The following is a 25,634-nucleotide window of genomic DNA, read 5'->3' on the forward strand; positions in this document are numbered from 1 at the left end:
AAGCCAGCCTCGGGGCAGGGAAGTCTGTGAGACTCCTATCTCCAATCAACCAGCAAAAAGCTGGAAGTGGCTCAAGTGGTAAAGTACCAGCCTTGAGCAAAAAAGCCAACTGAGTACTAGGCCTGAAGCTCTAGCCCCTAGTACTGGTACCAAAAAAAAAAGAAAAAAGTCTGTGTATGTGTGAACAAGTGTGCGTGCTGGTACTGTGGCTTGAACTCAGGGCCTGAATGCTGTCCTGGAGTTTTTGTGTTCAAGGCTAGTGCTCTACCATTTTGAGCCACAGCTCCACTTCCAGGTTTTTGGGGCTTTTTTTTTTTTTTTTCTCCTCTGGTTGTGGGGCTTGAACTCAGGACCTGGGTGCTGTCCCTGAGCTCTCTTGCTCAAAGCTAGCAATCTACCACTTTGAGCCAAAGCTCCACTTAGGGTGTTTGAGCAGTTCATTGGAGATAAAGAGTCTCACAGGGACTTTTCTTCCTGAGCTGGCTTCAAACTGTGATCCTCAGATCTCAGCCTCCAGAGTTACAGGCGTGAGCCCCGCGGCCCAGCTGACTTACAACTTTTTAGTGGCTAATGGGAGATAAGAATCTTATGAACTTTCCTGTCCAGGTTGAGTTGGAACTCACGATCCTTAAGTGCCAACCTCCTGAGTAGCTAGGATGACAGAGAATATTTCCATGTTCATGAAACCCTGCTTCCTTTCTAGGCACACATCACACAAATATGGGAGGAAAAAACTGCTGAGCCCCCAGCAAGCTGGTTAGGAAAGAGGGATGGAGTGGGGGAGGGAGGAAGGGAGGAGAGAGAGGAGGGAGAGAAGAGAAAAGAGAGAGGAGAGAGAAAGGGAAGGAGGGAGGGAGGGAAGAGTGAAAGGAGAGAGGGGAGAGAGGAGAGACAGAGACAGAGACAGAGAGACAGAGAGACAGAGCGGGGGAATGCAATTAATTGCATAGCTCCAGGGGAAGGATCTTTTTCTCAGTGCCCTTAGACTGACGTAGGCTTCAGCCAATGAGAGCATCCCTCATCCCACAGGCTCTCCTGTCATTGGCTGAGGCCCAGAGTGGGCGTGGCCTACACTTCCAGGCCCGAGGAGCTGGTGTTTGAGTTGCCCAGGCAACCGTAGGCTGGCACCTACAGTTGTTGGTGGGTGCAGTTGTTGTGTTGGGTGGTGCAGTGCTGAGGACTAAGTACTGTTGGAAGCTCGTGCAGCGGCTGGGGTCCCCAAAGCACTTTAAAAGGAGGTGGGTGGGGGGGGGGTCTGTCTGAAGGAGGTTCTGGTCTCTGGCTGATTCAGAGACGGCTGAGGCTTCTCAACCCCTCACATCCGCAATAACAAGGCTCCCATCTGACCTGGCGAGAGCCATGGGCAGCAAGAAGAAGGAAATGGCCCTGCAGGTGAGCCTGTCCAGGGGTGCTGGCTCCCGGCACTTGGGGTGAGGTTGCAGGGTGGTGAGGAGCAGGTGGGGTTCCATATTAAAAGTGGCAATTCTTACTTTAAAAAAAATTTTTTTTTCCTCTTGTGCCACTCCTGGGACTTGAACTCAGGGCCTAGGAGCTGACCCTGAGCTGCTTCTTGCTCGAGGCTAGCTACTCTACCACTTGAGCCACAGCTCCACTTCTTTTTTTGGGGTAGTTTACAGGAGATCAGAGTCTCATGGAGTTTATTTCCCCTCCCCAGGGCTGGTTTTGAACCGTGATCCTGAGATCTCAGTCTCCTGAGTACCAAGGATCACGGGCGTGAGCCACGGGTGCCTGGCTAAAAATGGCCATTCTTTCTAGTAGTACTACAGACCCCTAGCAATGACGAACTTCTACTTAAATTGACACACACCAAACTGGGCAAAGGTCTCTTGCTTCCAGTGCAGATACAAACCACAGGACTTAGACACACACCAAAACAGGCCAAGACAGGATGAGCCAGCACAATCCACCTGACTGCTGTGTGTCTTGTCCAGACGTAACTGCAGAGAATATGACACACAGCTCTTTGCGTTCACATGTGTCTATTAACCTGAGATACTTTGAGCCACAGATTCATATCCAAATTTTTTTTTTTTTGGTCAGTCGTGGGGCTTGAACTCTGGGCCTGGGCGCTGTCTCTCAGCTCTTCAGCTCAAGACTAGTGCTCTACCACCTGAACCACAACGCCACTCCTGGTTTTCTTGTGGTTCATTGGGATTTAAGAGTCTCATAGACTTTCCTGCCTGGTCTTGTTTTGAACCACAATTCTTAGATCTCAGCCTCTTGAGTAGGATTACAGGCGTGAGCCACTGGCACCTGGCTGACTTTCAGCTTTTTGGTAGTAACTAGAGATAAAAGTCCACACACACAGTTTCTTGCCCAGGGTTGGCTTTGAACCTCAGTCCCTCAGAGTTCAGCCTTCTGAGTAGCCAGGATGACAGGTGTGAGCCACCAGCGCCCAGCTACTGTAACATGGTATTTGGAAGTGTCTGAGAACAGTGCCCTTCATTCATAGGGGAGTAGTTTTGGCTGGGGGAGTAGGAAGAAGAGAAGAGAACATTGAGGGTGAAGTCTTGGATACATGTTCCAGAGAGAGAAAGATCTGGGAGGAAATATGTTAAATAGTCTCCGTGACATAACCTTTGAACCTCTGCCTTCAGGTCCATGTCAGCACCCAGGAACTTTGGGAAGAAATGCTCAGTTCCAAAGGACTCACTGGTAAGGGGAAGTCAAAAGTAACCTTTTAGGGTGGGAAGGTGGCTTAGTGGTAGTGTGCTCGCCTAGCATGCATGAAGCCCGGGTTCGATTCCCCAGTGCCACATACACAGAAAAAGCCAGAAGTGGCGCTGTGGCTCAAGTGGTAGAGCGCTAGCCTTGAGCAAAAGCAGCTCAGGGACAGCGTCCAGGCCCTGAGTTCAAGCCCCAGGACTGGGAACAGTACCGTGAGTAGCGTTTTCTGTGGAGCCGACGCACTGAGCATCCCCAACCCTTGCTTCTTCTCGCAGTTGTGGATGTCCATCAAGGCTGGTGCGGCCCCTGCAAGCCTGTGCTGAGCCTCTTCCAGAAGATGAGGATGGAGGTGGACCTGGACCTTCTCCATTTTGCACTAGTAAGATGCTCTCTCCGCCAAGTCTCACGACACTGAAACACATGAATGGAAGTGTAAAGCCCAGTTAAGGAGCAGAAAGCACGAGCTGCTTTTGCAGGTCGCTGAGCAGCATCATTCGTAGACTGTTGGTTGGTTGATTTCACCAGAATGCAAAGGCTCTGAGGCCTCCAATTCTTACAGTCCTGATAGCTCAGGCCCTTCCTCTCCCTCCCTCCTTCCCTCCCTCCCTCCCTCCCTCCCTCAGTTCCTCCCTCCTTCTCCTCCTTGTGCAGGAGCAACATTTGCATCTGCACGCACGCACGTGTGCGCGCGTGTGCGCACACACACACACACACACACACACACACACATATACCCCAGGACTGGGACTAAACTCTCTCTTAGCTTTTTCAGCTCAAGGCTGGTGCTCTGCTACTTGAACTACAGGTCCACATCTGGCTCTCTGCTTGCTAATTGGAGATAAGAGTCTCAGAGAACTTTCCTGCTTGGGCTGGCTTTTTGTTTTTTTTGTTTTTTGTTTTTTTAAATTTAATTTAATTTTATTTGTGAACATACTGTACAGAGGGGTTACAATTACATGGGCAGGATAATGCGTACATTTCTTACCAAGCATTGCAGCCTCCTCTTTTGGTTTACCCTTCACATCCCTTCCCAGCCTCCCCCCTCCCCCCCAATCCCAATCCTTCTCCTTCCCCCCCTTCCCCCCCCCACCGACGTTGTAAAGCTCGTTTTGGACATGACAACTTGTACTTCTCATTGTTGCAACAGGTCCACCTGTATCCTTAAACAACTGGTTTTTCCCCATCTCCTCCACAAGTTATACTGACATCAAATATAGTGAAAGCAGGGGTTATACTGTGGGGGAGGGACATACAAAGCAACAAAGAGATAATCTTATAAATGCGTTAGAAACACATGCATGAAAGAAAAAAACATTAAAATACATATCTAAGGGTTCATTTTCCTGACATCACATTATCTGACCTTTTCCGCTTGACTCATACATATACTAGATATTGCAAATAAGGGAAACCAGGGGACCTATGTTTCTTTGGGCCTGGCTTACTTCACTTAATATAATTTTTTCCAAGTTTTTCCATTTCCTGACAAATGGGGCAATGTCATTCTTTCTGATGGAGGCATAGAATTCCATTGTGTACATATACCACATTTTCTTGATCCATTCATCTACTGAGGGGCATCTGGGTTGGTTCCATATCTTAGCTATGGTAAATAATGCTGCAATAAACATTGTTGTGCTGGTAGCTTTAGTGTGGTCTTGTTTGTAAACATTTGGGTAAATGCCCAATTGGGCTGGCTTTTTGAACCTGAATCCTCAGACCCCAGCCCCCTGAGCAGCGAGGGTTGTAGATGTGAGCCACTGATGCCTGGCTGTGTTTCCTCCTCTTGGTTCTTCTGGTGACGGTCACAACTGTCACCAATGTGCTGACAGGGATGGTCCTGATCAGAAGCAGCAGGAGGCTGAGCTGGGAAGGTCGGGCAAGGGCATAGAGCTCCCGTGGCCCAGACCTGTATGTGGCACCCGGCGGGTCTGCTGATGGTTTGTTTTTCTTTAGGCAGAGGCAGACTGTCTTGAGGTGCTGGAAAAATACCGAGGGAAGTGTGAGCCGACCTTTCTGTTTTATGCAGTAAGTATATCTGCAGAATAGGAAGTAGTTGATGATTGAATATCCTCAACATTCAAAGCAGATGCACTGTAGTCTCAGTGATCCAAACAAGGGACACGTCCCCTGGAGCGTTTTGCTTTATAATTTCAAAAACACAGTGACACATGCCCTGTGAGGTAGTTCTTGCTCATCCCACTCTCCAGATAGATCACATAAAAAAGCACTTGAAACTTCCATGTACCGTCCTTTCCTTCCTTCTTGCGCTTGTCTGCCTGCTTGCCTGCCTTTTCTTTCTTGGGACTAGGATTTGAACTCAAGGCCTTATACTTGCTTAGCTTACTTGCTCTGGCGCTCTTACCACTTGAGCCATTTTCCCAGCCCTGCTTTTTGTTGATTATATTTTAGAGATGGGGTCTAGCAGACTTTTAATTGTTGTTTAGGCTGCCTTCAGTCCTTCAGATACCAACCTCCCAAGTTGCCAGGGTTACAGGTCTGAGCCACTATGCCCAGCTGATGACTGGTCTTTTCAGAGAAGGTGCTCTTTTTTTTTTTTTTTTGTCGGCCATGGGGCTTGAACTCTGGGCCTGGGCACTGTCCCTCAGCTCTTCAGCTCAAGGCGAGCGCTCTACCACTTGAGCTACAGCGCCACTTCCGGTTTTCTGGTGGTTTATTGGAGATAGGAGTCTCACGGTCTCTCCTGCCCGGGCTGGCTTTGAACCGCGATCCTCAGATCTCAGCCTCCTGAGTAGCTAGGATTACAGGCGTGAGCCACCAGCGCCCGGCGAGAAGGTGCTCTTGTTAAATAAATATCAGCCATACTGAGTTACAGGTGTGTAGTGATCCTCTCTGGAGGCAGTTCTGGAAGGAGGAACATGGGGCAGAAAGTAAAGGCCCAAGAGAAGAAGAATCCTAGAACCAGGAGCTTTCTAGAACCCAAGAGGCTTGCCACTGGGAAAACCCGAGCATCTGAGGTGGATTCCAACACAAGGAGGGAGGGCGGAGGCTTTGGGGTGGATGGACCTTGGATGGGGGCGCAGTTGTAAACTGTCACGTGGTCTCCGGAGGAAGGGACTTCAGGTGTGTGCACTACATCGCTTTTGCAGGGGGGAGAGCTGGTGGCTGTGGTCAGGGGCGCAAATGCCCCACTCCTGCAAAAAACCATCCTCAACCAGCTGGAGGCTGAAAAGAGGGTGCTGACGGACGGCAGAGAACGCAAAGTGGTGAGTGAGGTCACCTCCCCAAGCACAGGCTCACTAGCGTGCTCGCCCAGGCCTGTCTATACCAGGTATCACAGAGCCCAGCTATTGGTTGAGATGAGGTCTTGAAAACTTTTGGACCCAACTGGCCTCCAACATTGATCCATCTCTGTCTTCTGAGTAGCTAGGATGATGACAGGTTTGAACCAGCAGCTGGTCATGGGATTCATATTCAACTTGAAAACAGCACGGCTCACTCTGTTGAATAGACTGGATCAGAAGCGAATACATTTTCTTGTTTACCTTTCATTTTCCTGGGCCTCCTCCAGGGAAAATAATTATCTCTTTGCTTCTCTGCCCGGTACAGCCTATCATTTCGGATGTATTTACATTTCAATACTTTTATCTTCTCAACAAAATGTCTACTCTTTTTTTCTTTAGCCTCTAGTGCTCAGGAAGAAAAGCAGAATGTAAACCCCTATTTTCTCACTTGATCCTCGACGACTAAGAAGGATCTTGTAAAGTCTCCAAGACTTAGAATCTACAACTCCCCTTCCTTTCTGTTCAATATTTGAGTCATTTACATTCCATTGGTGTGTGTGTGTGTGTGTGTGTGTGTGTGTCTGTGTACTGGTCCTCAGGATTGAACTCTGGACTGGGCACTCTCCTTTAGCATTTGTGCTCAAAGCTAGCACTCTACCATTTTCAGCCACAGTACCATTTCTGGCTTCTTAGTAATTAATTGGAGATAAGAGTGTCACAGAGGGCTGAGTGCTTGCTTAGCACGCATGAAGCCCCAGGTTTGATTCCTCAGTACCACATACATAGAAAAAGCTAGAAGTGGTGCTGTGGCTCAAGCCTTGAGCTAAAGAAGCTCAGGGACAGTGCCCAGGCCCTGAGATCAAGTCCCAAGACTGGCACAAACAAACAAAAAAGAAGTATCATAAACTTCCCTGTCCAGCTGGCCTCAAAATGTGATCCTTACATCTCATCCTTTTGAGTAGCTAGGATGACAGGCACGAGCTACCAATGCTTGGCCCCATTTCATTGTTCTTTTTGTGGTATTTCTAAGTGGCTAACTACCTCTCTGCTCATGACCCACTTGTACTAGATTAAAGACGAGGTGCTTTCTGACGGAGACGAATGGTTTTCCCAAGACGAATACGGTGGAGGAGGCGAGGACTTAGGTGAGTTGCAGAGGAACTGAGCAAGGCACACTCAGACTGGATGTGGGTTTTGCACACGTGATACATCAGCTTATTGAGCAATCTGAACCCTGAGGAGATTAAGTCCTTGAAATGTGTTTATCTCTAATCGCCCGGCTTCAGCAAACATCTTGTATCCATTTATTTCCCCACTGTGAATGCTGTTCAAACGTAAGCAGTTCAACAGGCATGCAATAGGCTCTGGGAGGTATATCCCTCACACTACCCACCAACAACAAAGGAACTCCAAAATGCAACTAAAACAAAACAAAACAAAAAACAACCTCCCCCCCCCTCCCCGCCAAAGCTGGTCACTTTGGTCTTGTCTCAGGAACACTTGAACTGGGACCACAAGGGCTGGAGCGGGTGAACAGTCAGGACTTGGGGCAGCCATTATTGCCCGTGCGGCTGGAGAAGCCAAAGGAGGAGAGGGGCAAGGAGCTAGAACAGCATGAGGAGCACAGGGCAGATAGCAGTCAGAACCCTACAATCACAAGAGGGAGACCAGAAAGGATGGGGGTGACTGGGATCCAGCCCTAGGCCAACTCATTCAGTTGTTTCTGGGTTTCTGATCTCAAATAATCTGTCTGGCTGTTTGTCTTTCTGTCTGTCTGTCTGTCTGCCTGGCTGGCTGGCTATCTATCTCCATCAATCATCTATCTATGTATGTCTGTCAATCCTCTATCTGTGGCTGTCTATCCGTTTGTCTCTATCTCTCTGTTTATTTTGGTACTAGTACTGGGGCTGGAATTCAGGGCCAGAGTGCTACGTCTTAGCCTTTTTGCTGAAGGCTAGCCCTCTTGCCACTTGAGCCAGGTGTCTACTTCGGCTCTTTGCTGGTGACTGGAAACAGGAGTCCCGTGGACTTTCCTGCCTGGCTTGGCTTTGAATTGTGATCCTCAGACCTTTGCCTCCTGAGTAACAAGGATGACAGGCGTGAGCTGCTGCCCTCCTGCATGAGTCAGTCTCTCTTGCTCTCAGCCAGGCGGACGTGGCAGTCTGAGCCTCGTTCAGACTAGACTCTATTAGACTCCAGATCTGCAGGGCCCAGTCAGAAGCCAGGGGAGGGAAACCTGGGATTGCCAGCCTGTGCCTGGCTTTTGAGGCCCTGGAGCCTTGGAGAAGAGGCAAATGGCCTCCTGGGAGTCTCCAATACCAGCGACTAACATCTTCCCTGTGTTCACTTCAGTGTCTATAGATCAGACCTGCACCTTGGCAATCATTAAGCCGGATGCAGTGGTCCACGGGAAGATGGATGAGATTATTATGAAGGTGAGGGAGACAGCACTTCACCTGTGCCAGATCCTCAAGGCCTCTCTGGTAGATAAGCAGGAGGGGCTGGGGGCTGGGAAGGTGGCTCAGAGGTAGAGTGCTCGCCTCACACGTAAGAGGCCCTGGGTTCGATTCCTCAATACCACATAAGCAGAAAAAGCCAGAAGTGGCGCTGTGGCTCAAGTGGTAGAGCGCTCGCCTTGAGCTGAAGAGCTGAGGGACAGCGCCCAGGCCCAGAGTTCAAGCCCCATGACTGACAAAAGGGGGACATGGGGAAAAAATGGGAGAGTAGCATTCTCCTTTGGGGAAAGCAAGCTTCTGAGAGGCAACTCAGCTTCCTGTTGAGGAAATGGAGATATCAACTCTAACTGGGACTTGATCTACCCTAACAGCCTCCTCATGTGTATTTTACAGATCCAGGAAGCTGGGTTCGACATTCTGGTAAATGAAGAGAGAACACTGACAGAGAGGGAAATGCGACTTTTCTACCAACACAGGGCCGGAGAGGTATCGGGCTCTCTACTCATCTCTCTTCGACCCCCCCCCCCCCCCCCCGCACTATACACACACACTGGCAGTCGTGTGAGAGAAGTTAGACTACTGTGGAGAGCAGGTATAGGAACAGGAGTGGTCATGAGTCCCGGCTATAAGAGTCAGGTGTGCTACTCTGGAAGTAGAGTTAGGAGAATCGCTGTCCAAGGCCAGCCTAACCAAGGTTAGCACAAGATCCTATAAGAAAAGCACACTAGGGGCGCCGGTGGCTCACATCTGTAATCCTAGCTACTCAGGAGGCTGAGATCACAGTTCGAAGCTAGCCTGGGCAGGAAAGTCTGTGAGACACTTATGTCCAATGAACCACCAGAAAACCATTAAGTGGAGTTAGTGGCTCAAAGTGGTAGAGCGCTTGCCTTGAGCTGAAGAGCTCAGGGACAGTGCCCAGGCCCAGAGTCCAAAACAAAACAAACAAAACAAAACAAAAAAATCAGAAACCAAAGCCTCAGGCATTAGCCCTTAAGACATTACCAACTGCATGGGCTGGGAAGGTGGCTCAGTGGTAGAGTGCTTGCCTTGCATGCATGAGGCCCTGGGTTCGATTCCTCAGCACCACATAAAAAAACAGAAAAAGCCAGAAGTGGTGCTGTGGCTCAAGTGGTAGAGTGCTTGCCTTGAGCTGAAGAGCTGAGAGACAGCGCCCAGGCCCAGAGTTCAGGTCCATGACCGGCAAAAAAAAAAAAAAAGACATTACCAACTGCCACTTTAAACATATGACTCATCTACTTGGGAGTCTGTTTGACCTGGCTTGAGTTACAGCACCACCTATTGGTCAGGTTGGGGGATAAAAATCAGTCAAACTAAGGCCAAATAAAGTGAACGGGAACAGCCATGGGCTGGTTGCTGTTGTGGCTGGTTTGTCCCTGAGCTCTCTGCACTTCAGCTCAAGGCGAGTGCTCTACCACTTGGAGCCTCACTGCTACTTCCGGTTTTCTGGTACTTCATTGGAGATAAGAGTCCCATGGGCTTTTCTGCCCGGGCTGGCTTTGAACCACAATCCTCAGATCTCAGCCTCCTGAGTAGCTAGGATGACAGGTGTGAGCCACTGGTGCTTGGTTTCATTTGGTCCTTGACACACTTCTGTCCGGCTTATTGTAACTACATCCTGTCACAATATAGGTGGCTGATCATCCCCGCCGAGATGCCTGAAGGCAGGGACCTCTTATCTATGGACATGGGGAAAAGGGACAAGAGCGCTTACTAGCTCTCTCCCATTCTGGGGGTGGTGGTGGTCTGTCTTGGTGTCTAGGAGACATTGGAAAAGCTGGTCCACCACATGTGCAGCGGGCCCAGCCGCCTCCTGATCCTCACCAGGGCCGAAGACTCCCAGGATGTGGTCAGTGCCTGGAGAGTCCTCATGGGACCCTGTGACCCGGATGTAGCCAGGAGGGAGCAACCTGAAAGGTGATGTCACCAGCTGCGGTCCCTCTGCCCCTGTCAAAGCCAACGTCCCCACCACACGGTCCCGGGAAGTGGATTCTAGGATCGCACTCGAGCCTGCCAAGTCAGGCACTCTGGGGAATGGTCTGTGGGCCAGACTCGACCCCTTCCACTTCCGCTGTCCACCCTGGGTGACTCAAGGGTCTGATGTCTCAGTATCCTGTCCAGCACGATGCACTAGGCAGGTGCCTTGCTTCTTGCCTCTGTGAGTAGTTACCCTGGTGTCACCAATGTCAAACCCACACCACCACAACCAAAAGGAACTTAGCAAGAGACCAAGGAGCTGTACTTGTCCCTTGCAGTATTTTTTTGGGGGGGATGGGGTGGGGGTTGGGCATGGGGCCTGGGTGCTATCCCTGAGCTCATTTGCTCTACCACTTGGAGCCACAGCTCCACCTCTGGTTTGCTGGTAGTTCACTGGAGATAAAAGAGTCTCACAGACTTTCTTACCCAGGCTGGCTTTGAACCACAACGCTGGTATCTCAGCCTCCTGAGTAGATAGGATGACGGGCATGAGCCACCAGCACCTGGCCCTTGCCGTCCTAAGATGCCTAGAGCACATCCCTCCTCAGGCTCAGGTCTCCCATCTGTACAATGGGTGCATGAACAACCACGTTGAAAAGGCAGAGCCTTTCAGCACAGTACTTGCACCCAAGTCTTGCTAGCAATAAGGTATGGGGTTACTGTGAAGACTAACTAGCTCAGCAGGAGCAAAGCTGAATCAGCCCTCGGCATGGTACGGAGCTCTTGGGGGCAACACGAACAAAATGGCAGCTCAGGTGCTTCTGTCTACTCACATGGTCAGCGTGGGCATGGCAGAGCCTTCCTCTTGGGGCTGTGCTGGAATGTGACAAGGCCCAGATGTTAAGCACATGGCCGAGTGCTCCTGTTCTAGCTTTCGGAGCTGGCATTCTGGAGTTTTGTTGTTGTTTTTTTTCCTACAAAGAGAAAGCAGTTCCACCGAAACTCACTGGTAATTGGTAACCATATTGGTATATTCCCAAAGGACACACTCATCTATTTGTTTTTTTCCTGTCAGCCTTGGGGCTTGAACTCTGGGCCTGGGCGCTGTCCCTGTGCTCTTCAGCTCAAGGCGAGAGCTCTACCACTTGAGCCATAGCGCCACTTCCCGTTTTCTGGTGGTTTATTGGAGCTAAGAGTCTCATGGCCTTTCCCGCCCTGGCTGGCTTTGAACGGCAATCCTCAGATCTCAGCCTCCTTAGTAGCTAGGATTGCAGGCATGAGCTACTGGCACCCAGCACTCATTTCTTTTTTGTATTTGGCCAATGTCCCCAGTCTCCGGGCTCAGTACGGCACAGAAATGCCATTCAATGCGGTCCACGGGAGCTGGAACAGAGAAGAGGCAAGCAGAGAGCTGGCCTTGCTCTTCCCCAATTTCAGGTTTTCAGACAACGACACAGAAGCCCTTCAGGGTAAGTCATCAGAACCCAACTGGCCTTTATTCAGTCTGAGGTGAAGAGGAACTGGGTTCATTATTTAACTAATCAAGTGTTGTTCTGAAAACACGGGGTCCTTCTGTAACTCGAGTTACATACACAACTGAGTTTTCCGTGTCTGAGTCTTGTGTGCTTTCATAGCACAACAGTACTGCTTTTCTAGTTCTTGTTTTTAATTATTTTATTTTTGTGTGTGCCAATACTGGGGTTTGAACTCAGATCTGGTTCTCACTTGGCTTTTTTTTTTTTTTCAGTCAAGGCTGGGGCTCTACTGCTTGAGCCACAACTCCACTTCTGGCTTTTGGAGGTTAATTGGAGATAAGGAGTCTCACAGACTTTTCTGCCCAGGCTGATTTTGAACCCTAATCTTCAGATCTCAGTTTTCTGCTAGCTAGGATTAGAGGTGTCAGCCAGTGGCCTTGTGTATGACATCCTACATGCTGAATAAATGTTATTCCTTTTGAAATATATATATATATATATATATATATATATATATATATATATATATATAAATAATTTGGTCAGTTGTGGGGCTTGAACTCAGTCTGGGTGTTGTCCCTGAGTTCTTTTGCTCAGGGCTAGGGCTCTACCACTTTGAGCCACAGTTCCCCATCTGGTTTTCTGGTGGTGGTTCGTTGCAGGTAAAGAGTCTCACAGATTTTCCTGCCTGGGCTGGCTTTGAACTCTGATCCTCAGGTCTTAGCCTCCTCAGTAGCTAGGATGACAGGCATGAGCCTCTGGTTTTGTGTAGGACATCTTAAATGATGAATGAATGTTATTCCTTTGGGGGAATTTTTAATTTCTCACTTCTAACACACACATTAAGCTCTCCCTGGTGCTTCTCCTAGCCTAACTCCTATCTTAAGGCTAGGTGGTTTGGTTCTGTTTGCTTGGGGGTGGCCAGCGGGCAGAAGACCTGGGCTGTGGCTGTTGCTGAACTTCTATCATCCCACAGGTGATGAGACCCAACCAGAGGCAGGCCCCATGGAGGTACTTTGTGCTCCTGACAACATGGACAAAGACCCCATGCTGCTCTTCCAACCCCGTGACTAGAGGCAAGACCACAGGGCCACCCAATCACAGGTCAGCACATAGAACAGAGTCTGAGAACAAGACCTATGCCCGTGATCACCAGTGGGGTTCTGCCTTAACTGTCCTTTAAGGGCAATCCAAACCATAGTCTATGCTTCCCGGCCTTATTAAACAGTAGAGAGGACATACTGGTTTCCCCTCTTGCTTCTGGGTTTTTATAACACCAGTGAGCCTGGGCTGGGAAGGTGGCTCAGTGGTAGAGCGCTGACTTAGTGTGCATGAAGCGTTGGGTTCAATTCCTTAGTACCACACACATACACATACAGAAAGCTGGAAGTGGCGCTGTGGCCCAAGTAGTAGAGTGCTAGCCTGGAGCAAAAGCTCACAGACAGTGCACAGGCCCTGAGTTCAAGCCCCAGGACTGGCAAAAAAAAAAATCATTGGGCATGAGTCATCATACTCTGCTAAGACAATAGTGAATAGTGTCACACGGGACAGGGGTGGAATTCCAGACAAGCTCATCTCCTTTTTTTTGGTCAGTCATGGGGCCTGAACTCTGGGCCTGGGCGCTGTCCCTCAGCTCTCCAGCTCAAGGCAGGCGCTCTACCACCTTGAGCCACAGCGCTACTTCTGGATTCTTCTACTTATGTGGTACTGAGGAATCGATCGCAGGGCCTCATGCATGCAAGGCAAGCGCTCTACTACTGAGCCACCTTCCCAGCCCAGAAGCTCATCTTCCAACTGTGATCTTGAACACAGCACAGGGCAAGCTGATGCAGCCAGCACGTTGCTGTGCTGTGCTCTTCTGCTGTGTGCCCATCTGCAGCAATCCTGCACGCCATTGGGGAACATCTCTATTTTCTTGGCATGTCCCTCCCTGTTTTCCTTGGTTCAACATTAAGACCCAATGAGCCAAGGGCCGGTGCTCACGCCTGTCATCCTAGCTACTCAGGAAGCTGAGATCTGAGGATCATAGTTCAAAGCCAGCCTGGGCAGGAGCGTCTGAGACCCTTACCTCCAATGAAGCTCCAGAAAACCGGAAGTGGTGCTGTGGCTCAAGTGGTAGAGCACTCACCTTGAGCTGAAGAAGCTCAGAGAGAGTGCCAAGGCCAAGTTCAAACTCCACAATTGACCAAACAAACAAAACCCCAGATTCCTTGGTTGGGAGTGGGGGCAGGGAGCCTTCACTGAATTGCTGGCTTAGCCACGGCTCCAGAGTTCTTCCTCTAAGGGATGGAGGACTTGGATGAAAAGGGTCTAGAACCCCAGGGAACACCTCTAGGCGCGCACCACACCCTCTTCCCAGTTTGTTCTTGGCTTCTTTGTTAAATTCACCAAACCTAGGCTTCCTCAGCTCTTGCTAAGCGAAAGGGGCTGGGTCCCCCCACTGCACATCAGGAAGGAAACACCCATAGACAACACCTTCCTTGGGTGCTGATTGTGTCAGGAGTCAATCTAGACACTGGCAAAAACTTCCCTTAAGTGGGCAGCTGGCTCCCAGAAGCCAGCACGTCCTGGAAGCACTGCATTTTTCCACCAGCCTGGCATGAGCCATTCTCTGGGGAGCCCTGGGCTGCTCTGGGGAGAGGAGGTGGGAACCAAGGCCTGGCACACTGGCTTCATCTACTAGTCCCTCGAGGGAAGATGGGAGAATTCGCGAGTGGCTTCTGGCTACCTACTCTCTGGGCCTGGCTTCCCATGCCAGATCATGGGGGAGCATTGCATCTGGATGGGCTTCTAGGGGTGTAAAAGCCCCTCAACTCCCCGGTGTGGGTTTCCGGTGGGAGAGGGGCAGGCCTTGTTAGTAAAGAATCTTAGGCTCAGGGGCTGGGAAGGTGGCTCAGTGGTAGAATGCTCGCCTAGCATGCATAAAGCCCTGGGTTTGACTCCTCAGCACCACATACACAGAAAAAGCCAAAGTGGCACTGTGGCTCAAGTGGTAGAGCGCTAGCCCTGAGCAAAAGAAGCCCAGGGACATTGTCCAGGCCCTGAGTTCAAGCCCCAGGACAGGCAAAAATAAAAAAGGACCCCAGGCTCCATTCAACGGCCTGGCTCTGGCCTGTCCTCAGGAAACACTGCCGGGCAGCATCGAGGCCAAGAGCCCAACAGGACACAGAGGTAGAAGTGAGAGGAGGCTGGACCAAGCTTCCCGTGGACCACAGAGCCAAGTCTGGGCACTGTGACCAGGGAAGGTCCGTGCTAGGGACAGAAGAGGGAAGCAGCCCTACCCCAGGTGACACGGGGTTGGGACACTTTCCTGCTTGGCCTAATCAGGGCCTGGGGCGGGAGTGTCCCCCCCTTCTCCCTTCTCAGTTCTCCCTATGACGGTTCTATAAAGGGGCCTGCTCAGCCTTCCTCCTGGTCTCTCCCCTGGGGTCCCCCCCAGAGCTTCACTAAAATCCTCTCCCTGCCACTGTGTCCTTGAGGGGTGACCATACAGCTGACTCCCATTAATTGAGTTCAGGTCGGCGGGTGGCAGCCAGGGGTACATACCCCAGGGAAGACGGAGGAGGAAGGGGTCGATTCCTTGGCAGTGGGGGTCTTGGTGTCTGGGAGCGGCCACCTGTGGACCCCCGTGGGAGCCCTGAGGCATAGACCCCCCTCCCCTCCCCACTGCCAGCCCTTCAATCACCAAGAAAAAGCCACCAATGATGATCTACCAGTTCCTAATGATCCAGACGTGTGGAAAACAGACTCACTTTTTTTTTTTTTTTTTAAAGAAGTTGCCATGATTTTTCTTGGCAGTTTATTCTCATGTGTTAAAACCAGATCCAAACACTCCCAGAAGAACATGTATGGTTCTGAATAAAGTGCTTGGGGGGGGGGGGGGCCAGGAGGGGGAGAGAAAGAAAGCAACTTATTTATTACCTGGACATTCTTTTCTAGTTTGTAAGTTCTGGGTTACAATTTGGACACAAAGGAGAGCGGAAGCCCGATGCTGTTCCTCCTCCCTCCATCTTCGTGCTTCTGGAACACGGCACCTGTACACGGTGGTAATAATGAATACATCTCCCTTCGCTCCGAGAAGAAACCAAACCAAACTATAAAGCACTTCTCTCCAGTACTGTTTCTACGCCCAGGCAGGATCTCTCCAGAGTAAGTGTCAGGGTGTTAGTTTCCTGGGCCTTCACTCTCATCTAGGTTCAAGATTGTCTCAGCAAAGCAAGTATTGGTTTCTTGATATTTACCTGGTACTTTTAGATACCAACACTAGAGAGTTTTGTGTTTCCAATGTCAACTAAGGATTTCTTTTTCCCCCAGTAATTAAAAGTGACAAGGAGTAGGCCCTAAAGAAGGCTGAATTCCTAAATAAATTGGTTTTCTTACATGAGCACTCCTGGGATCTGCATATAATCCAAGTTCCTGCTGGGGCAGGTTTTAAAAATCAGTAAATACCCTGGAAAAATAAAAATAATGCGGACATCTCCGTGTTTGAATCTTGGGAGGAGGGTCATGTTGAGAACAGGAAGCGTTGCATTAAATACATCTTAAAAACATTCATTCACAATCAACCATGTGAAGCCTTCCAACCAAGGAAGGTGGGAGTTGGAGAGAGGGCGCTGTGTGGTGGGCGCAGCCCCTCGGGAGTGGCCGGTGGGCGGGCGTGGGACCCCATCGGGGGGCAGACACGGTGGCACGCTTCAGTCAGGAGCAACTTCTGTCGGGTTCACCGCAGAGCGACCGCAAGTTGGAGCTGGTGTCAAGCCAAGGGGTACAAAGGGCTGCCAAGAAGAAAGACGTCATCTGCGATCTTCCTGGGGGGGGGAAAGAGTCTCGTCCTGCCCACGAGCGTCTTGCGGGGATGGCAAAGAGGCAGGTTTCTCGGCGGGGCACCCTGTCCCTTCCTTCCAGGGATGGGTCGCTGAAACCTCGGGAGCTTCGCAGTGACACGACCCTGCTGCTTCAGAGAGCGCGCGATCCGACTTCACCCCACCAAGTGAACACCCCTGCTTGTGGCTTGGGGCCGGAGCTTTCCACGCCAGCGGCAGGCTCTCGCACGGCTCAGCAGCTCCGGGTGCTTCCTGCAGGACTTCTCGCCAGCAGCGGGGACACCTCGGGGTGTGAATTTGTTGCCTCGCTCGCTCCACCCTGGCCTTCGGACTTGGGGCACCTGAGAATGGGATGACGGGGGCTGCAGGAGGCTCAGCGCCTGCGCACACCGTTGCAGCCAGGCGCGCGGTTTCACACAGCGCCTGCGCACACCGTTGCAGCCAGGCGCGCGGTTTCACACAGCGCCTGCGCACACCGTTGCAGCCAGGCGCGCGGTTTCACACAGCGCCTGCGCACACCGTTGCAGCCAGGCGCGCGGGTTTCACACAGCGCCTGCGCACACCGTTGCAGCCAGGCGCGCGGTTTCACACAGCGCCTGCGCACACCGTTGCAGCCAGGCGCGCAGGTTCACACAGCACCAAGGACAGAGCCGGCTGACAGCCAAGTTTGTTTTTTTCCTGTGAATTTTTTTTTTTTTTTTTGGTCTTTGTTTTTATAAAGAAAAATCTATGTAAGTTGAGGTTCAGAAATGCATATATATATATATATATATGTATATATATTTTTTACTTACAAATATTCATCTGACCAAAATTCAACATAACCTTTATGGAACACTAAACAATTGTTTTGTTTTAAAATAACATTTCATTCAAACTGTATATAATTCAGTAAAGTTTTTTTTGTTATTTTCTTTTATACAGCAAGCAATGCTTAAACCCTGGAAAATCTGTAGAAAAGAGATTTTCACACAAAATAAGAAAAGAAAAAAATCTGAGGTATCCCTCACCCACACATACATTCAGTTGACTCCTGTGTACACACGCACACACACACACACACACACACATGTGCACACGCACACACACATACGCACACTCATTCCCACCCACAAAGTGGCTGCAGCATAGGCAAAAAATTGTAGGTCCAAAGGAAAATGATTGATTGTTCTAATAAAGAGTCCAGGTAGCTCAGAAAAACCAAACCAAACCAAAATACAATGTTAATAGTCCTCTGAGGAAAATACTACCTCAAAAAAAAAAAAAAGTTCTCAAGATGAATTTGAGATCTAAGCCTACTAAATTGCTTTTGCAAAACAGCTCCCTGCAGTCCAAGGTGACTTGTGCAAATAGAAGGAATCAAATGAGGCTAGTCCTGTGCATCCTTAGGCCAGGACCGAGGGACACTGGCAGGTGCCGGGCTGGGCCGGGCCAGGCCGGGCTGGGGAGCTCCAATCACGCCAGGTACTGCTGCAGTGCGGTCTTTGCCCTGAAATCACAAAGGTCCTGTTACCATCATCTCAGAGGCAAAAAACCCCCAGGGCCAATGATAGCAGCTGACATTTGAAAAGGCTGATCTCCAAGGAGACCTGGGAGTCCAGCTTCAAACCCAGGTCGGGCTGTATCTTTCTGCCTGGCACTCTCTGTCAGGTGGCTGGTTAAGCCCACCGTGGCTCGGGATCTACGAGTTTCCTGTGATGGTGGCACACAGCTGTGATGGGTGAAACTCCTTGGTGGTGTCTCAGCACTAGAGGAAGTTACTTAGGACTCTGGGAGGCAGAGAGAGGAGGAGAGCTGAGTAGGCAAAGGTGCTGAGGGGTTGGCTGGAGGCTGCGTGGAGGGAGCCAGTGGGCTGAGGCTGTCTCATGGTTGAAAGGCCTCCTCACACTTGGCCAACGTGGGCTGTAGGTTGTCATAGTGACTGGCAGAGAGCAAAACAGGGGATGGCCTTACCCAATCCTTAGCAAAGTGGCCTCCTTTATGGGAGAATCCTCAAGCGCAGTGGATTTTCAAGAGGATGCAATTGAGGATGAGGAAGGCTGCGTTTATCTGTGTCTGGGGTACTAAGGAATGGAACCCAGGGCTTCATGCATGTCAGGCAAGCACTCTACCACTGAGTCACCTTCCCAGCCCTGCATTTCTATTCTAACAGTCAAGTGGCCTCTGGACTTTCTCCAGATACCACCGGCCAGAGCTCACTAACTGCTGGACAAGTGAGAGGCTATAATAATCTCCTCATTATTACTTCTCTCACTCGAATGTCATAGTTGGTCCATGGGAAATCCAATTCAAACCTTTCATGAAAGAATGTAACACAGCCCAGATAAAACAAGGATTGTAGCTGGGAGCTGGTAGCCCACACCTGTCATCCTAGCTACTTAGGAGACTGAAATCTGAAGATTGCGGTTCAAAGCCAGCCTGGGCAGGAAAGTCATGAGACTCTTATCTCCAATGAGCCACCAGAAAACCAGAAGTGGCGCGGTGGCTCAAGTGATAGAACATTATCCTTGAGCTGAAGAGCTGAGGGACAGCGCCCAGGCCCAGCGTTCAAGCCCCACGACCAACTGAAAAAAACAAAACAAAAAACAAGGCTCTTTCCCGTTGCTACTCACTTGTCACAAAGGTTTGAGTCTGGCGACTGACTCAGTTTATGGAGGATATCTACAATGCCCATGTCTCGTAATTTATCCTGGCGTTCCTGTGAACCTGTAAGATGAGCACCGTCAGGTTACAGGGAACGAGATGCAGGCGGCTGCTGAGCTCAAGTCTCAGCACAGTGCTTCCCTCCTCTCTCCTCTGCCTCCCGTCTGCCCCAGTGTAACTGGATTGCTCCCTCCCTCCCTCCCTTCCTTTCTCTGTCCCTGTCCTTCCTTTTGTTGTAGTAGGGACTGAACTCTCAGTTCATGCATGCTAGGCAAGGGCCCTACATTTGGGCCACTCTCCAGCTCTTTTATTCCAGCCTTGAACTTGCAATCCTCCTGTCTCTGCCTTCTCAGTAGCTGGGATTATAGATGTGCTCAACCACACCTAGCCTCTCCTACACTTCTAAGTGGTCTACGCCTCTTGGTTCTCCTTCTAGCAGTCCATCCTGGACTTCATTCCGTGAATGAAGTCATGGTGGGATTCTTCAGCCTGGCACAGACCTGTCATTCTTTTAGGACGGACCAGCAGCTTCCTGCTCCAAAAGTTCTTGTTTTCTACTCTCCTCCTCTCTCCTGGCACTGTCTGCTACTGCCTCTTGGTAGTAGCACAATCCACACCACTCTGTTCTTTCCCCACCGAAGAGCCCGGTGACCCCTCATGCACGCAACCCCCCAGCAAGCCAGACTCTAGGCCTGGATAGAGAGCAGATACTGGCATTCCAAGTTTCCCAGGAGACTCGAAATGGTCCAGCCAATCCAGCACTGACACCCGGGGCTCTCTGCCACCCGTGCATGCCTTGCTGGACCCTGGACCCACCCAGGGAGCACGAAGGCCATCTATGTCCACCATCTACCCTTCGAGATGGATTTAGTTGGCCTGAGGTGATGCTAACACACAGCCAAGGATCTCTGAACCGTACGGGCTCTGTATAGATGGACACCACGCGCCCCCCTCTGCACCTTGCCTCTCCGACTGTCCTTTTTTTTTTTTTTTTTTGTCGGTCATGGGGCTTGAACTCTGGGCCTGGGCGCTGTCCTTCAGCTCAAGGCGAGCACTCTACCACTTGAGCTACAGCGCCACTTCCGGTTTTCTGGTGGTTTATTGGAGATAGGAGTCTCACAGTCTGCCCGGGCTGGCTTTGAACCGTGATCCTCAGATCTCAGCCTCCTGAGTAGCTAGGATGACAGGCGTGAGCCACCAGCGCCCGGCCTCTCCGAGGCCTCTCCGAATGTCCTTAAGTGCACTTCTTTTGCTGATAACCGAACACCCACCTGCCCCGCCCTGCGCTCTCCTCTCACCTTCCTCTCTCACGTCTTTCCTCCTGCACGGGGAGGGATGAGCGCATCTCACCCTCATGATTCTGGGGTGCTTGTTTGACACCCCTGCCGGTTCAGGCTGGGGGCTGGCTGGTCCAATGCAGCGAGTGGGCTCCTGCCCAGGGGCTCGGGGGCACCTTTGCTGCCTTGCCCTACATGACTGTCTTCCCATAATATAACTCAGAACCAATCTCCCCGATTTCTTACCTTCCTCTTCGTTCCATATGAGGTTTGATACACAAAACATAGCGGCGAGCTGCAGTTTGACGTGTGAATGGCCCTATGGATGCAGAGAAGGGATGAAAAGCAAAAGGTGGATGATGTCATTTGAAGAGGCTTTTTCTGATATTCTGTAGATCACTGGAAGAGCCTCTGGGCTTGAAGCCGAGGCCAGAACCTCTACGGCCTGGAGGACCCATGAGTTACTCTCTGTAACTGTCGGGGTCAGGCCTGGCACGAATCTGACCAGCCTTGCCAGGAGGTATCCGAACCCATTCTACATCCACCTCACGAACCACAAACCACCTCACAACTTACAAACACTCTACCCTCCCAACATCGCTTGTCCAACGTAAAATTAGAGAACACAGCCACGGCAGAAGCTGAGTAATTAAACCATACCTATGTCTATAAGAGTATGCAAAAAATAAAAAATAAAAAGACAAGATCTCTAATGGATTGATCAAACGTCCCAAGTATGACTGAGGTGCCATCCATGGTTCTAAAGGACAATACTGGTTATGTTTCCGTATGTACTGACAGCGCAAACATCCTGATTAGGTCCACTGTTCACGGGCAGTGATTTCTCTCGCTGTACGAAAGAGGGGTCGACAGTGAAACAATCTGTAAAGATGATTTCCCCACTGGTCAATGTGAAGAGCCTTCTTGTACACTTAATGTACACTCCTCTGTCACGCCTGTCATCCTACCTACTCAGGAGGCTGATTTCTGAGGATCGAGGTTCAAGGCCAGCCGGGACAGGAAAGTCTATGAGATTCTTATCGCCAATTAACTACCAGGAAACTGGAAGTGGTGCTGCGGCTCAAAGTGCTAGAGTGCTAGCCTTTAGTGAAAAAACTAAGGGACGGTGCCCAGATCCTGAGTTCAAACCCCATGGCTAACCAAAAAAAAAACAAAAAATAAAAAAACCCCAAAAACCAACAGATCTGAGGGAATTCGCTGGCAAGGTAAGTAATGATTTGCTGAAGGCAAGGACAAGATATCCTCTCGTGTAGGACTAAACTCCTAAGACAGAGGCGTGGAGACATGGCCAGGACCTCCTCCATTTGCATTCTGCGGTTAGGGATTCTGTTTTTACTTTTACCTCTCAACCATTATAGGGACATGTCTGCTTTGGGCTCCATTAAGAAAGAATACAAGTTATCATCTGCTCCTGGCGGGTGAAGAAGGGCAGGGGCACTGGCTTACAAGAGAATCAGCAAAGGACACAGGCAGGCTGAGAGCACATTTGGGTTTTGTGCATGTGAGTCCTCAGCTTGGCTCTGCGCTTTCTCTGCAACATCTGAACAAAAGCGGGGGTGGGGGGGAAGGGGGCGGGCACTCAGGCTCACCATGTAATACTTGATTTTCTGCAGGATGTCATCATTGGTCATGATGAGCTCTTTTGCTGTTGTCCCGTCGGCTATGTTGGCTAAGATGCACAGTGTCTGGAAAGCACAAACAGCCAGGGATCAGGAAAGCTCTGAGGTGGGGCTGGAGGGGAGGCTCAGGTGGCAGAGCGTGTGTGAGGCGGAGTTCAAACCCCAGCAACCACAGGGGAAAAGAGAACATAGGAAGGGAGGGAGGGAGGGAGGGGAGACCCTAAGTTATCCTTCTCGCAAAGCCTGGATTTCTCACTCCTGCGCCCCTTCCAACCCACCCACACACACCACCCACACACACACACCAACCCGACCACACCCACCCACAGCCCACCTCAGCCAAGGCGAGCTCAAACCACCACAGGGGTTTCCACACGAGAAAGAGCACATACCTGCTCCTTCACCTCAATACTATGCTCTCCTTCCAGTATCAGAGTGACCGCCTGCATGATCTGCTTCCCGTGAGTACTCATTATTTTGTCTATGTGCTGCAAAACAACGGGGAAGGCAGGATTATCATCCAGGAAACCAAAGAAAAAGACCACAGAGAGAAGCCTTCCAGAAGTTTAGTGATGGGAGACACCACGCCCTACCCTACAAGACTAGATGGCAAACCTCGGGGGTTCAGTATACTCTGAAGCCACATTTTACCTTCATATAAAACGACCAGGAAGGGAGAACATGGAGTTGAATACAGAACTAAAATCCCTGGCGTTCCTCAAGCCCAAAGAACTAAATAAAGCAGCACAAAAATGACTGGGGGGTAGGGCAGGGGGAGGGGCGGTGTGATGCATGTTGTGGCTTTACTACTATCCTGGCATCCTGGGGCAGGGGCTGATGCGTGCAGAAGACTCAAAAGACCAGAGAGGTTCCGAGAAGGGAGCAGGCACATTTTCATGTCTACCTGAAGGCCTTCAGACACTTGCTCGCCCCTGTAATCTTAGCTACTCGGGAGGCTGAGATCTGAGGATCCCAGTTCAAGGCCAGCCTGGACAGGAAAGTCTGTGAGACTGTTGTCTCTAATTAACCACCGTGAGACCAGAAGTGGCGCTGTGGCTCAAAGCGGTACAGCGCTCATCTTGAGCTGAAGAGCTCAGGGACAGCTCCCAGACCCACAACCCACCAAACAAGAAAAAAAAAGAAAAAAGAAGGCTCCCCACAGCCAGCGACGTGGTCCTTCCACTCTGCCATGAACTCACTGATCTACAAACACACCTTCTGAGGTCCATCTCGTGAAAGGGGGCAGGGAGGGGACCTCTGTGAAACAGACTGAACAAGAAAGTTCTATGGAGAAGCAGAGGCCTCAGGGATAGGGATTGAGGCAGCGAAGAAGAGCCATGCTGACTGGCAAAGCAGGTGTAGAGTAAGATACAAAGGTGGGGGAGGGGGGAAGGAGGAGAGAAGAGGGGGAGGAGCCGTGCAGGGTGGTGGGTGGGACTAGATGGTAACCTCTAAGGTATCCTATAGCTCCCAGAGCAGCTCTGAAGATGGCAGGCAACCCCACAATGCCTTGCTTCTCTGGGGACGGATGGGATTAGGTCACACTTCCGGGCAGCATTTACTTACGGGCCGAGTGGAGAGGAGATTCCGAAGGAGGCCCAGGGTCTTCATCAGCACATTCAAATCTGAATCTGATAATAACCGGAAGAGCTGTTCAGTACTCAAGCTTCGTAAAATATCGGCTTTTATTTTTTGTTCAGCCTGAAATGCCATATTCTGAAAGGATCGAAGAAGTTGCAAGAATCATGTCTACATTGACTTAGTACGATGAGATTGCATAGTAACTGATATTTTCAAACCACAAGCAGCAGGGATACAAAGTCCTTCGGCGTGTGACACACTGCTCTGAGCTCCTGCTCGTGGACTTCACCCTTCTGTGTGCTGGGAGTCTAACTGCCACTCCCAGACAAGCTTTCCTGCGGGGAATGGAGCCGCTTTCTGACTCACCGGGGCATCTGAATGTCTTTCAAGATCGCTGAAAAACTATCAAATATACTTAGTGCTTTTTAAATTTAATGTTGGTCCTTGGGCTTGAACTTAGGACCTAGGCATTGTCCTGAGCTTTCTTGCTCTCTACCCCCTGAGCTACAGTTCCACTTGCGGTTTGTTGTTAGTTTGGGGTTTGTTTTTCTTGGTGGCTTATGAGAGGTTAAGAGTCTTTTTTTGTTGTTGTCGGTCGTGGGGCCTGAACTCGGCCTGGGCACTGTCCCTCAGCTCAAGGCTAGCACTCTACCATTTGAGCTACAGTGCCACTTCCGGCTTTTTCTGCTTATGTGGTGCTGAGGAATCGAACCCAGGGCCTCATGCCTGCAAGGCAAGCGCTCTACCACTGAGCCACCTTCCCAGCCCAGGGTTAAGAGTCATGGACTTTCATTCCTGGGCTGGCTTTGATCCTCAGATCTCCTGAGTAGCTAGGATGACAGGCATGAGCCACTGGCACCCGGGTCACTCATTACTTCTTGGAGCACCTTTGTGAGTAAGGAGAGTATGATGACTACTGGCCATCTTACCAAAGACAGCCAGTATGGGCCAGGTGCTATGCGCTTGCGTGTGGAGAATGACTTCTCAGTTCTCACTTATGGAAAGAGGCAGTGGTCTGTTACCTCGGCTGTCATGAAAGCACCCACGGTGTTCACGGTGCTACGCCAGCTGCTCGCACGGCCAGACCCTTCGCAGAGGATGCACCCCTGGGGGTAGCAAGGGTGTCCTGGCTACAGTAACACACTTGGCCAGGAGCTACTTTGCTTCTTTTTCTTTCATAATGTCATTGTAAAAAGCAAAGGAAACATTAGCTTTCTCTATAAAGCTGGCAGCTCTCTACGAATACCCGTATGTCCAGAAGGAAGCTTTGTCATGAATGAAGACAGCTGCTCACTGCTCCCCGACCGGCAGGAGCCAGGCCCCAGTGGCTGCGTCACTTACAGCTCAATCTGAAGTTTCTCAGGTCATGAGTACACCTATCACCTTAGTTTTTTTCTTTTTTTCCAGTCATGGACCTGAACTCTGGGTCTGGCCGCTGTCCCTCAGCTCTCCAGCTCAAGGCGAGCGCTCTACCGCTTGAACCACAGCGCCACTTCCGGCTTTTTCTGTTTATGTGGTGCTGAGGAATCGAACCCAGAGCCTCATGCAGGCAAGGCAAGCGCTCTACCACTGAGCCACCTTCCCAGCCCTTTTTTTTAAATTTAAAAAGAACATTCCAGGCATTTCAAACGAAGCACCAACTTTTGACAATACCTTTATTTTCTCTGTAAACTGTGACTTTAAAAAAGATTAACGTACCATTAAGGCCCAAATTCCATTCACTCGTAAAGCAGGATTTTCACTCTGGGTTAATCCACAAAGTAGTTCCACAGCTCCCGATTCTAGAATTGGCTACAGTTGACAAAAGAGAAGAAACACAGACCACAGCTCTCAAATCAGATTGGCAAGCTAATGTGTCTACGCACCAGCAG

At 50.4% G+C, this 25,634-nt stretch overlaps 2 protein-coding genes across 7 annotated transcripts in view; one reads left to right on the plus strand and one right to left on the minus strand.

Moving 5' to 3' along the window:
• Window positions 1-1,359: 1,359 nt before the first annotated feature.
• Window positions 1,360-12,873, plus strand: Nme9 (NME/NM23 family member 9). The gene is made up of 11 exons (XM_042665754.1): window positions 1,360-1,392; window positions 2,619-2,676; window positions 2,964-3,067; window positions 4,645-4,716; window positions 5,799-5,915; window positions 7,003-7,078; window positions 8,286-8,368; window positions 8,783-8,875; window positions 10,170-10,324; window positions 11,657-11,793; window positions 12,776-12,873. The coding sequence occupies exons 1-11, from the start codon at window positions 1,360-1,362 to the stop codon at window positions 12,871-12,873; spliced, it is 1,026 nt and encodes a 341-aa protein (XP_042521688.1).
• Window positions 12,874-16,109: 3,236 nt separating this feature from the next.
• The window catches only part of Armc8 (armadillo repeat containing 8), a 52,038-nt gene continuing 42,513 nt past the window's right edge, over window positions 16,110-25,634 (minus strand). For 4 of the 6 annotated variants that reach the window (XM_042665726.1, XM_042665724.1, XM_042665727.1 and 1 more), the window contains 7 exons: window positions 25,462-25,554; window positions 23,749-23,898; window positions 22,575-22,670; window positions 22,153-22,248; window positions 20,789-20,861; window positions 19,235-19,328; window positions 16,110-18,111 (listed from right to left, as the gene is read on the minus strand). In XM_042665726.1, the coding sequence (XP_042521660.1) occupies window positions 18,078-18,111; window positions 19,235-19,328; window positions 20,789-20,861; window positions 22,153-22,248; window positions 22,575-22,670; window positions 23,749-23,898; window positions 25,462-25,554 (636 nt within the window). In that variant the 3' untranslated portion in view covers window positions 16,110-18,077. Of the gene's footprint in view, window positions 18,112-19,234; window positions 19,329-19,781; window positions 19,794-20,788; window positions 20,862-22,152; window positions 22,249-22,574; window positions 22,671-23,748; window positions 23,899-25,461; window positions 25,555-25,634 lie in introns of those variants that run through there. The other 2 variants (XM_042665725.1, XR_006145083.1) reach the window with 2 other exon arrangements.

The sequence above is a fragment of the Dipodomys spectabilis genome, unplaced genomic scaffold, assembly GCF_019054845.1.
Source record: "Dipodomys spectabilis isolate Male_0828 unplaced genomic scaffold, ASM1905484v1 ptg000342l, whole genome shotgun sequence".
Classification (NCBI taxonomy): domain Eukaryota; kingdom Metazoa; phylum Chordata; class Mammalia; order Rodentia; family Heteromyidae; genus Dipodomys; species Dipodomys spectabilis.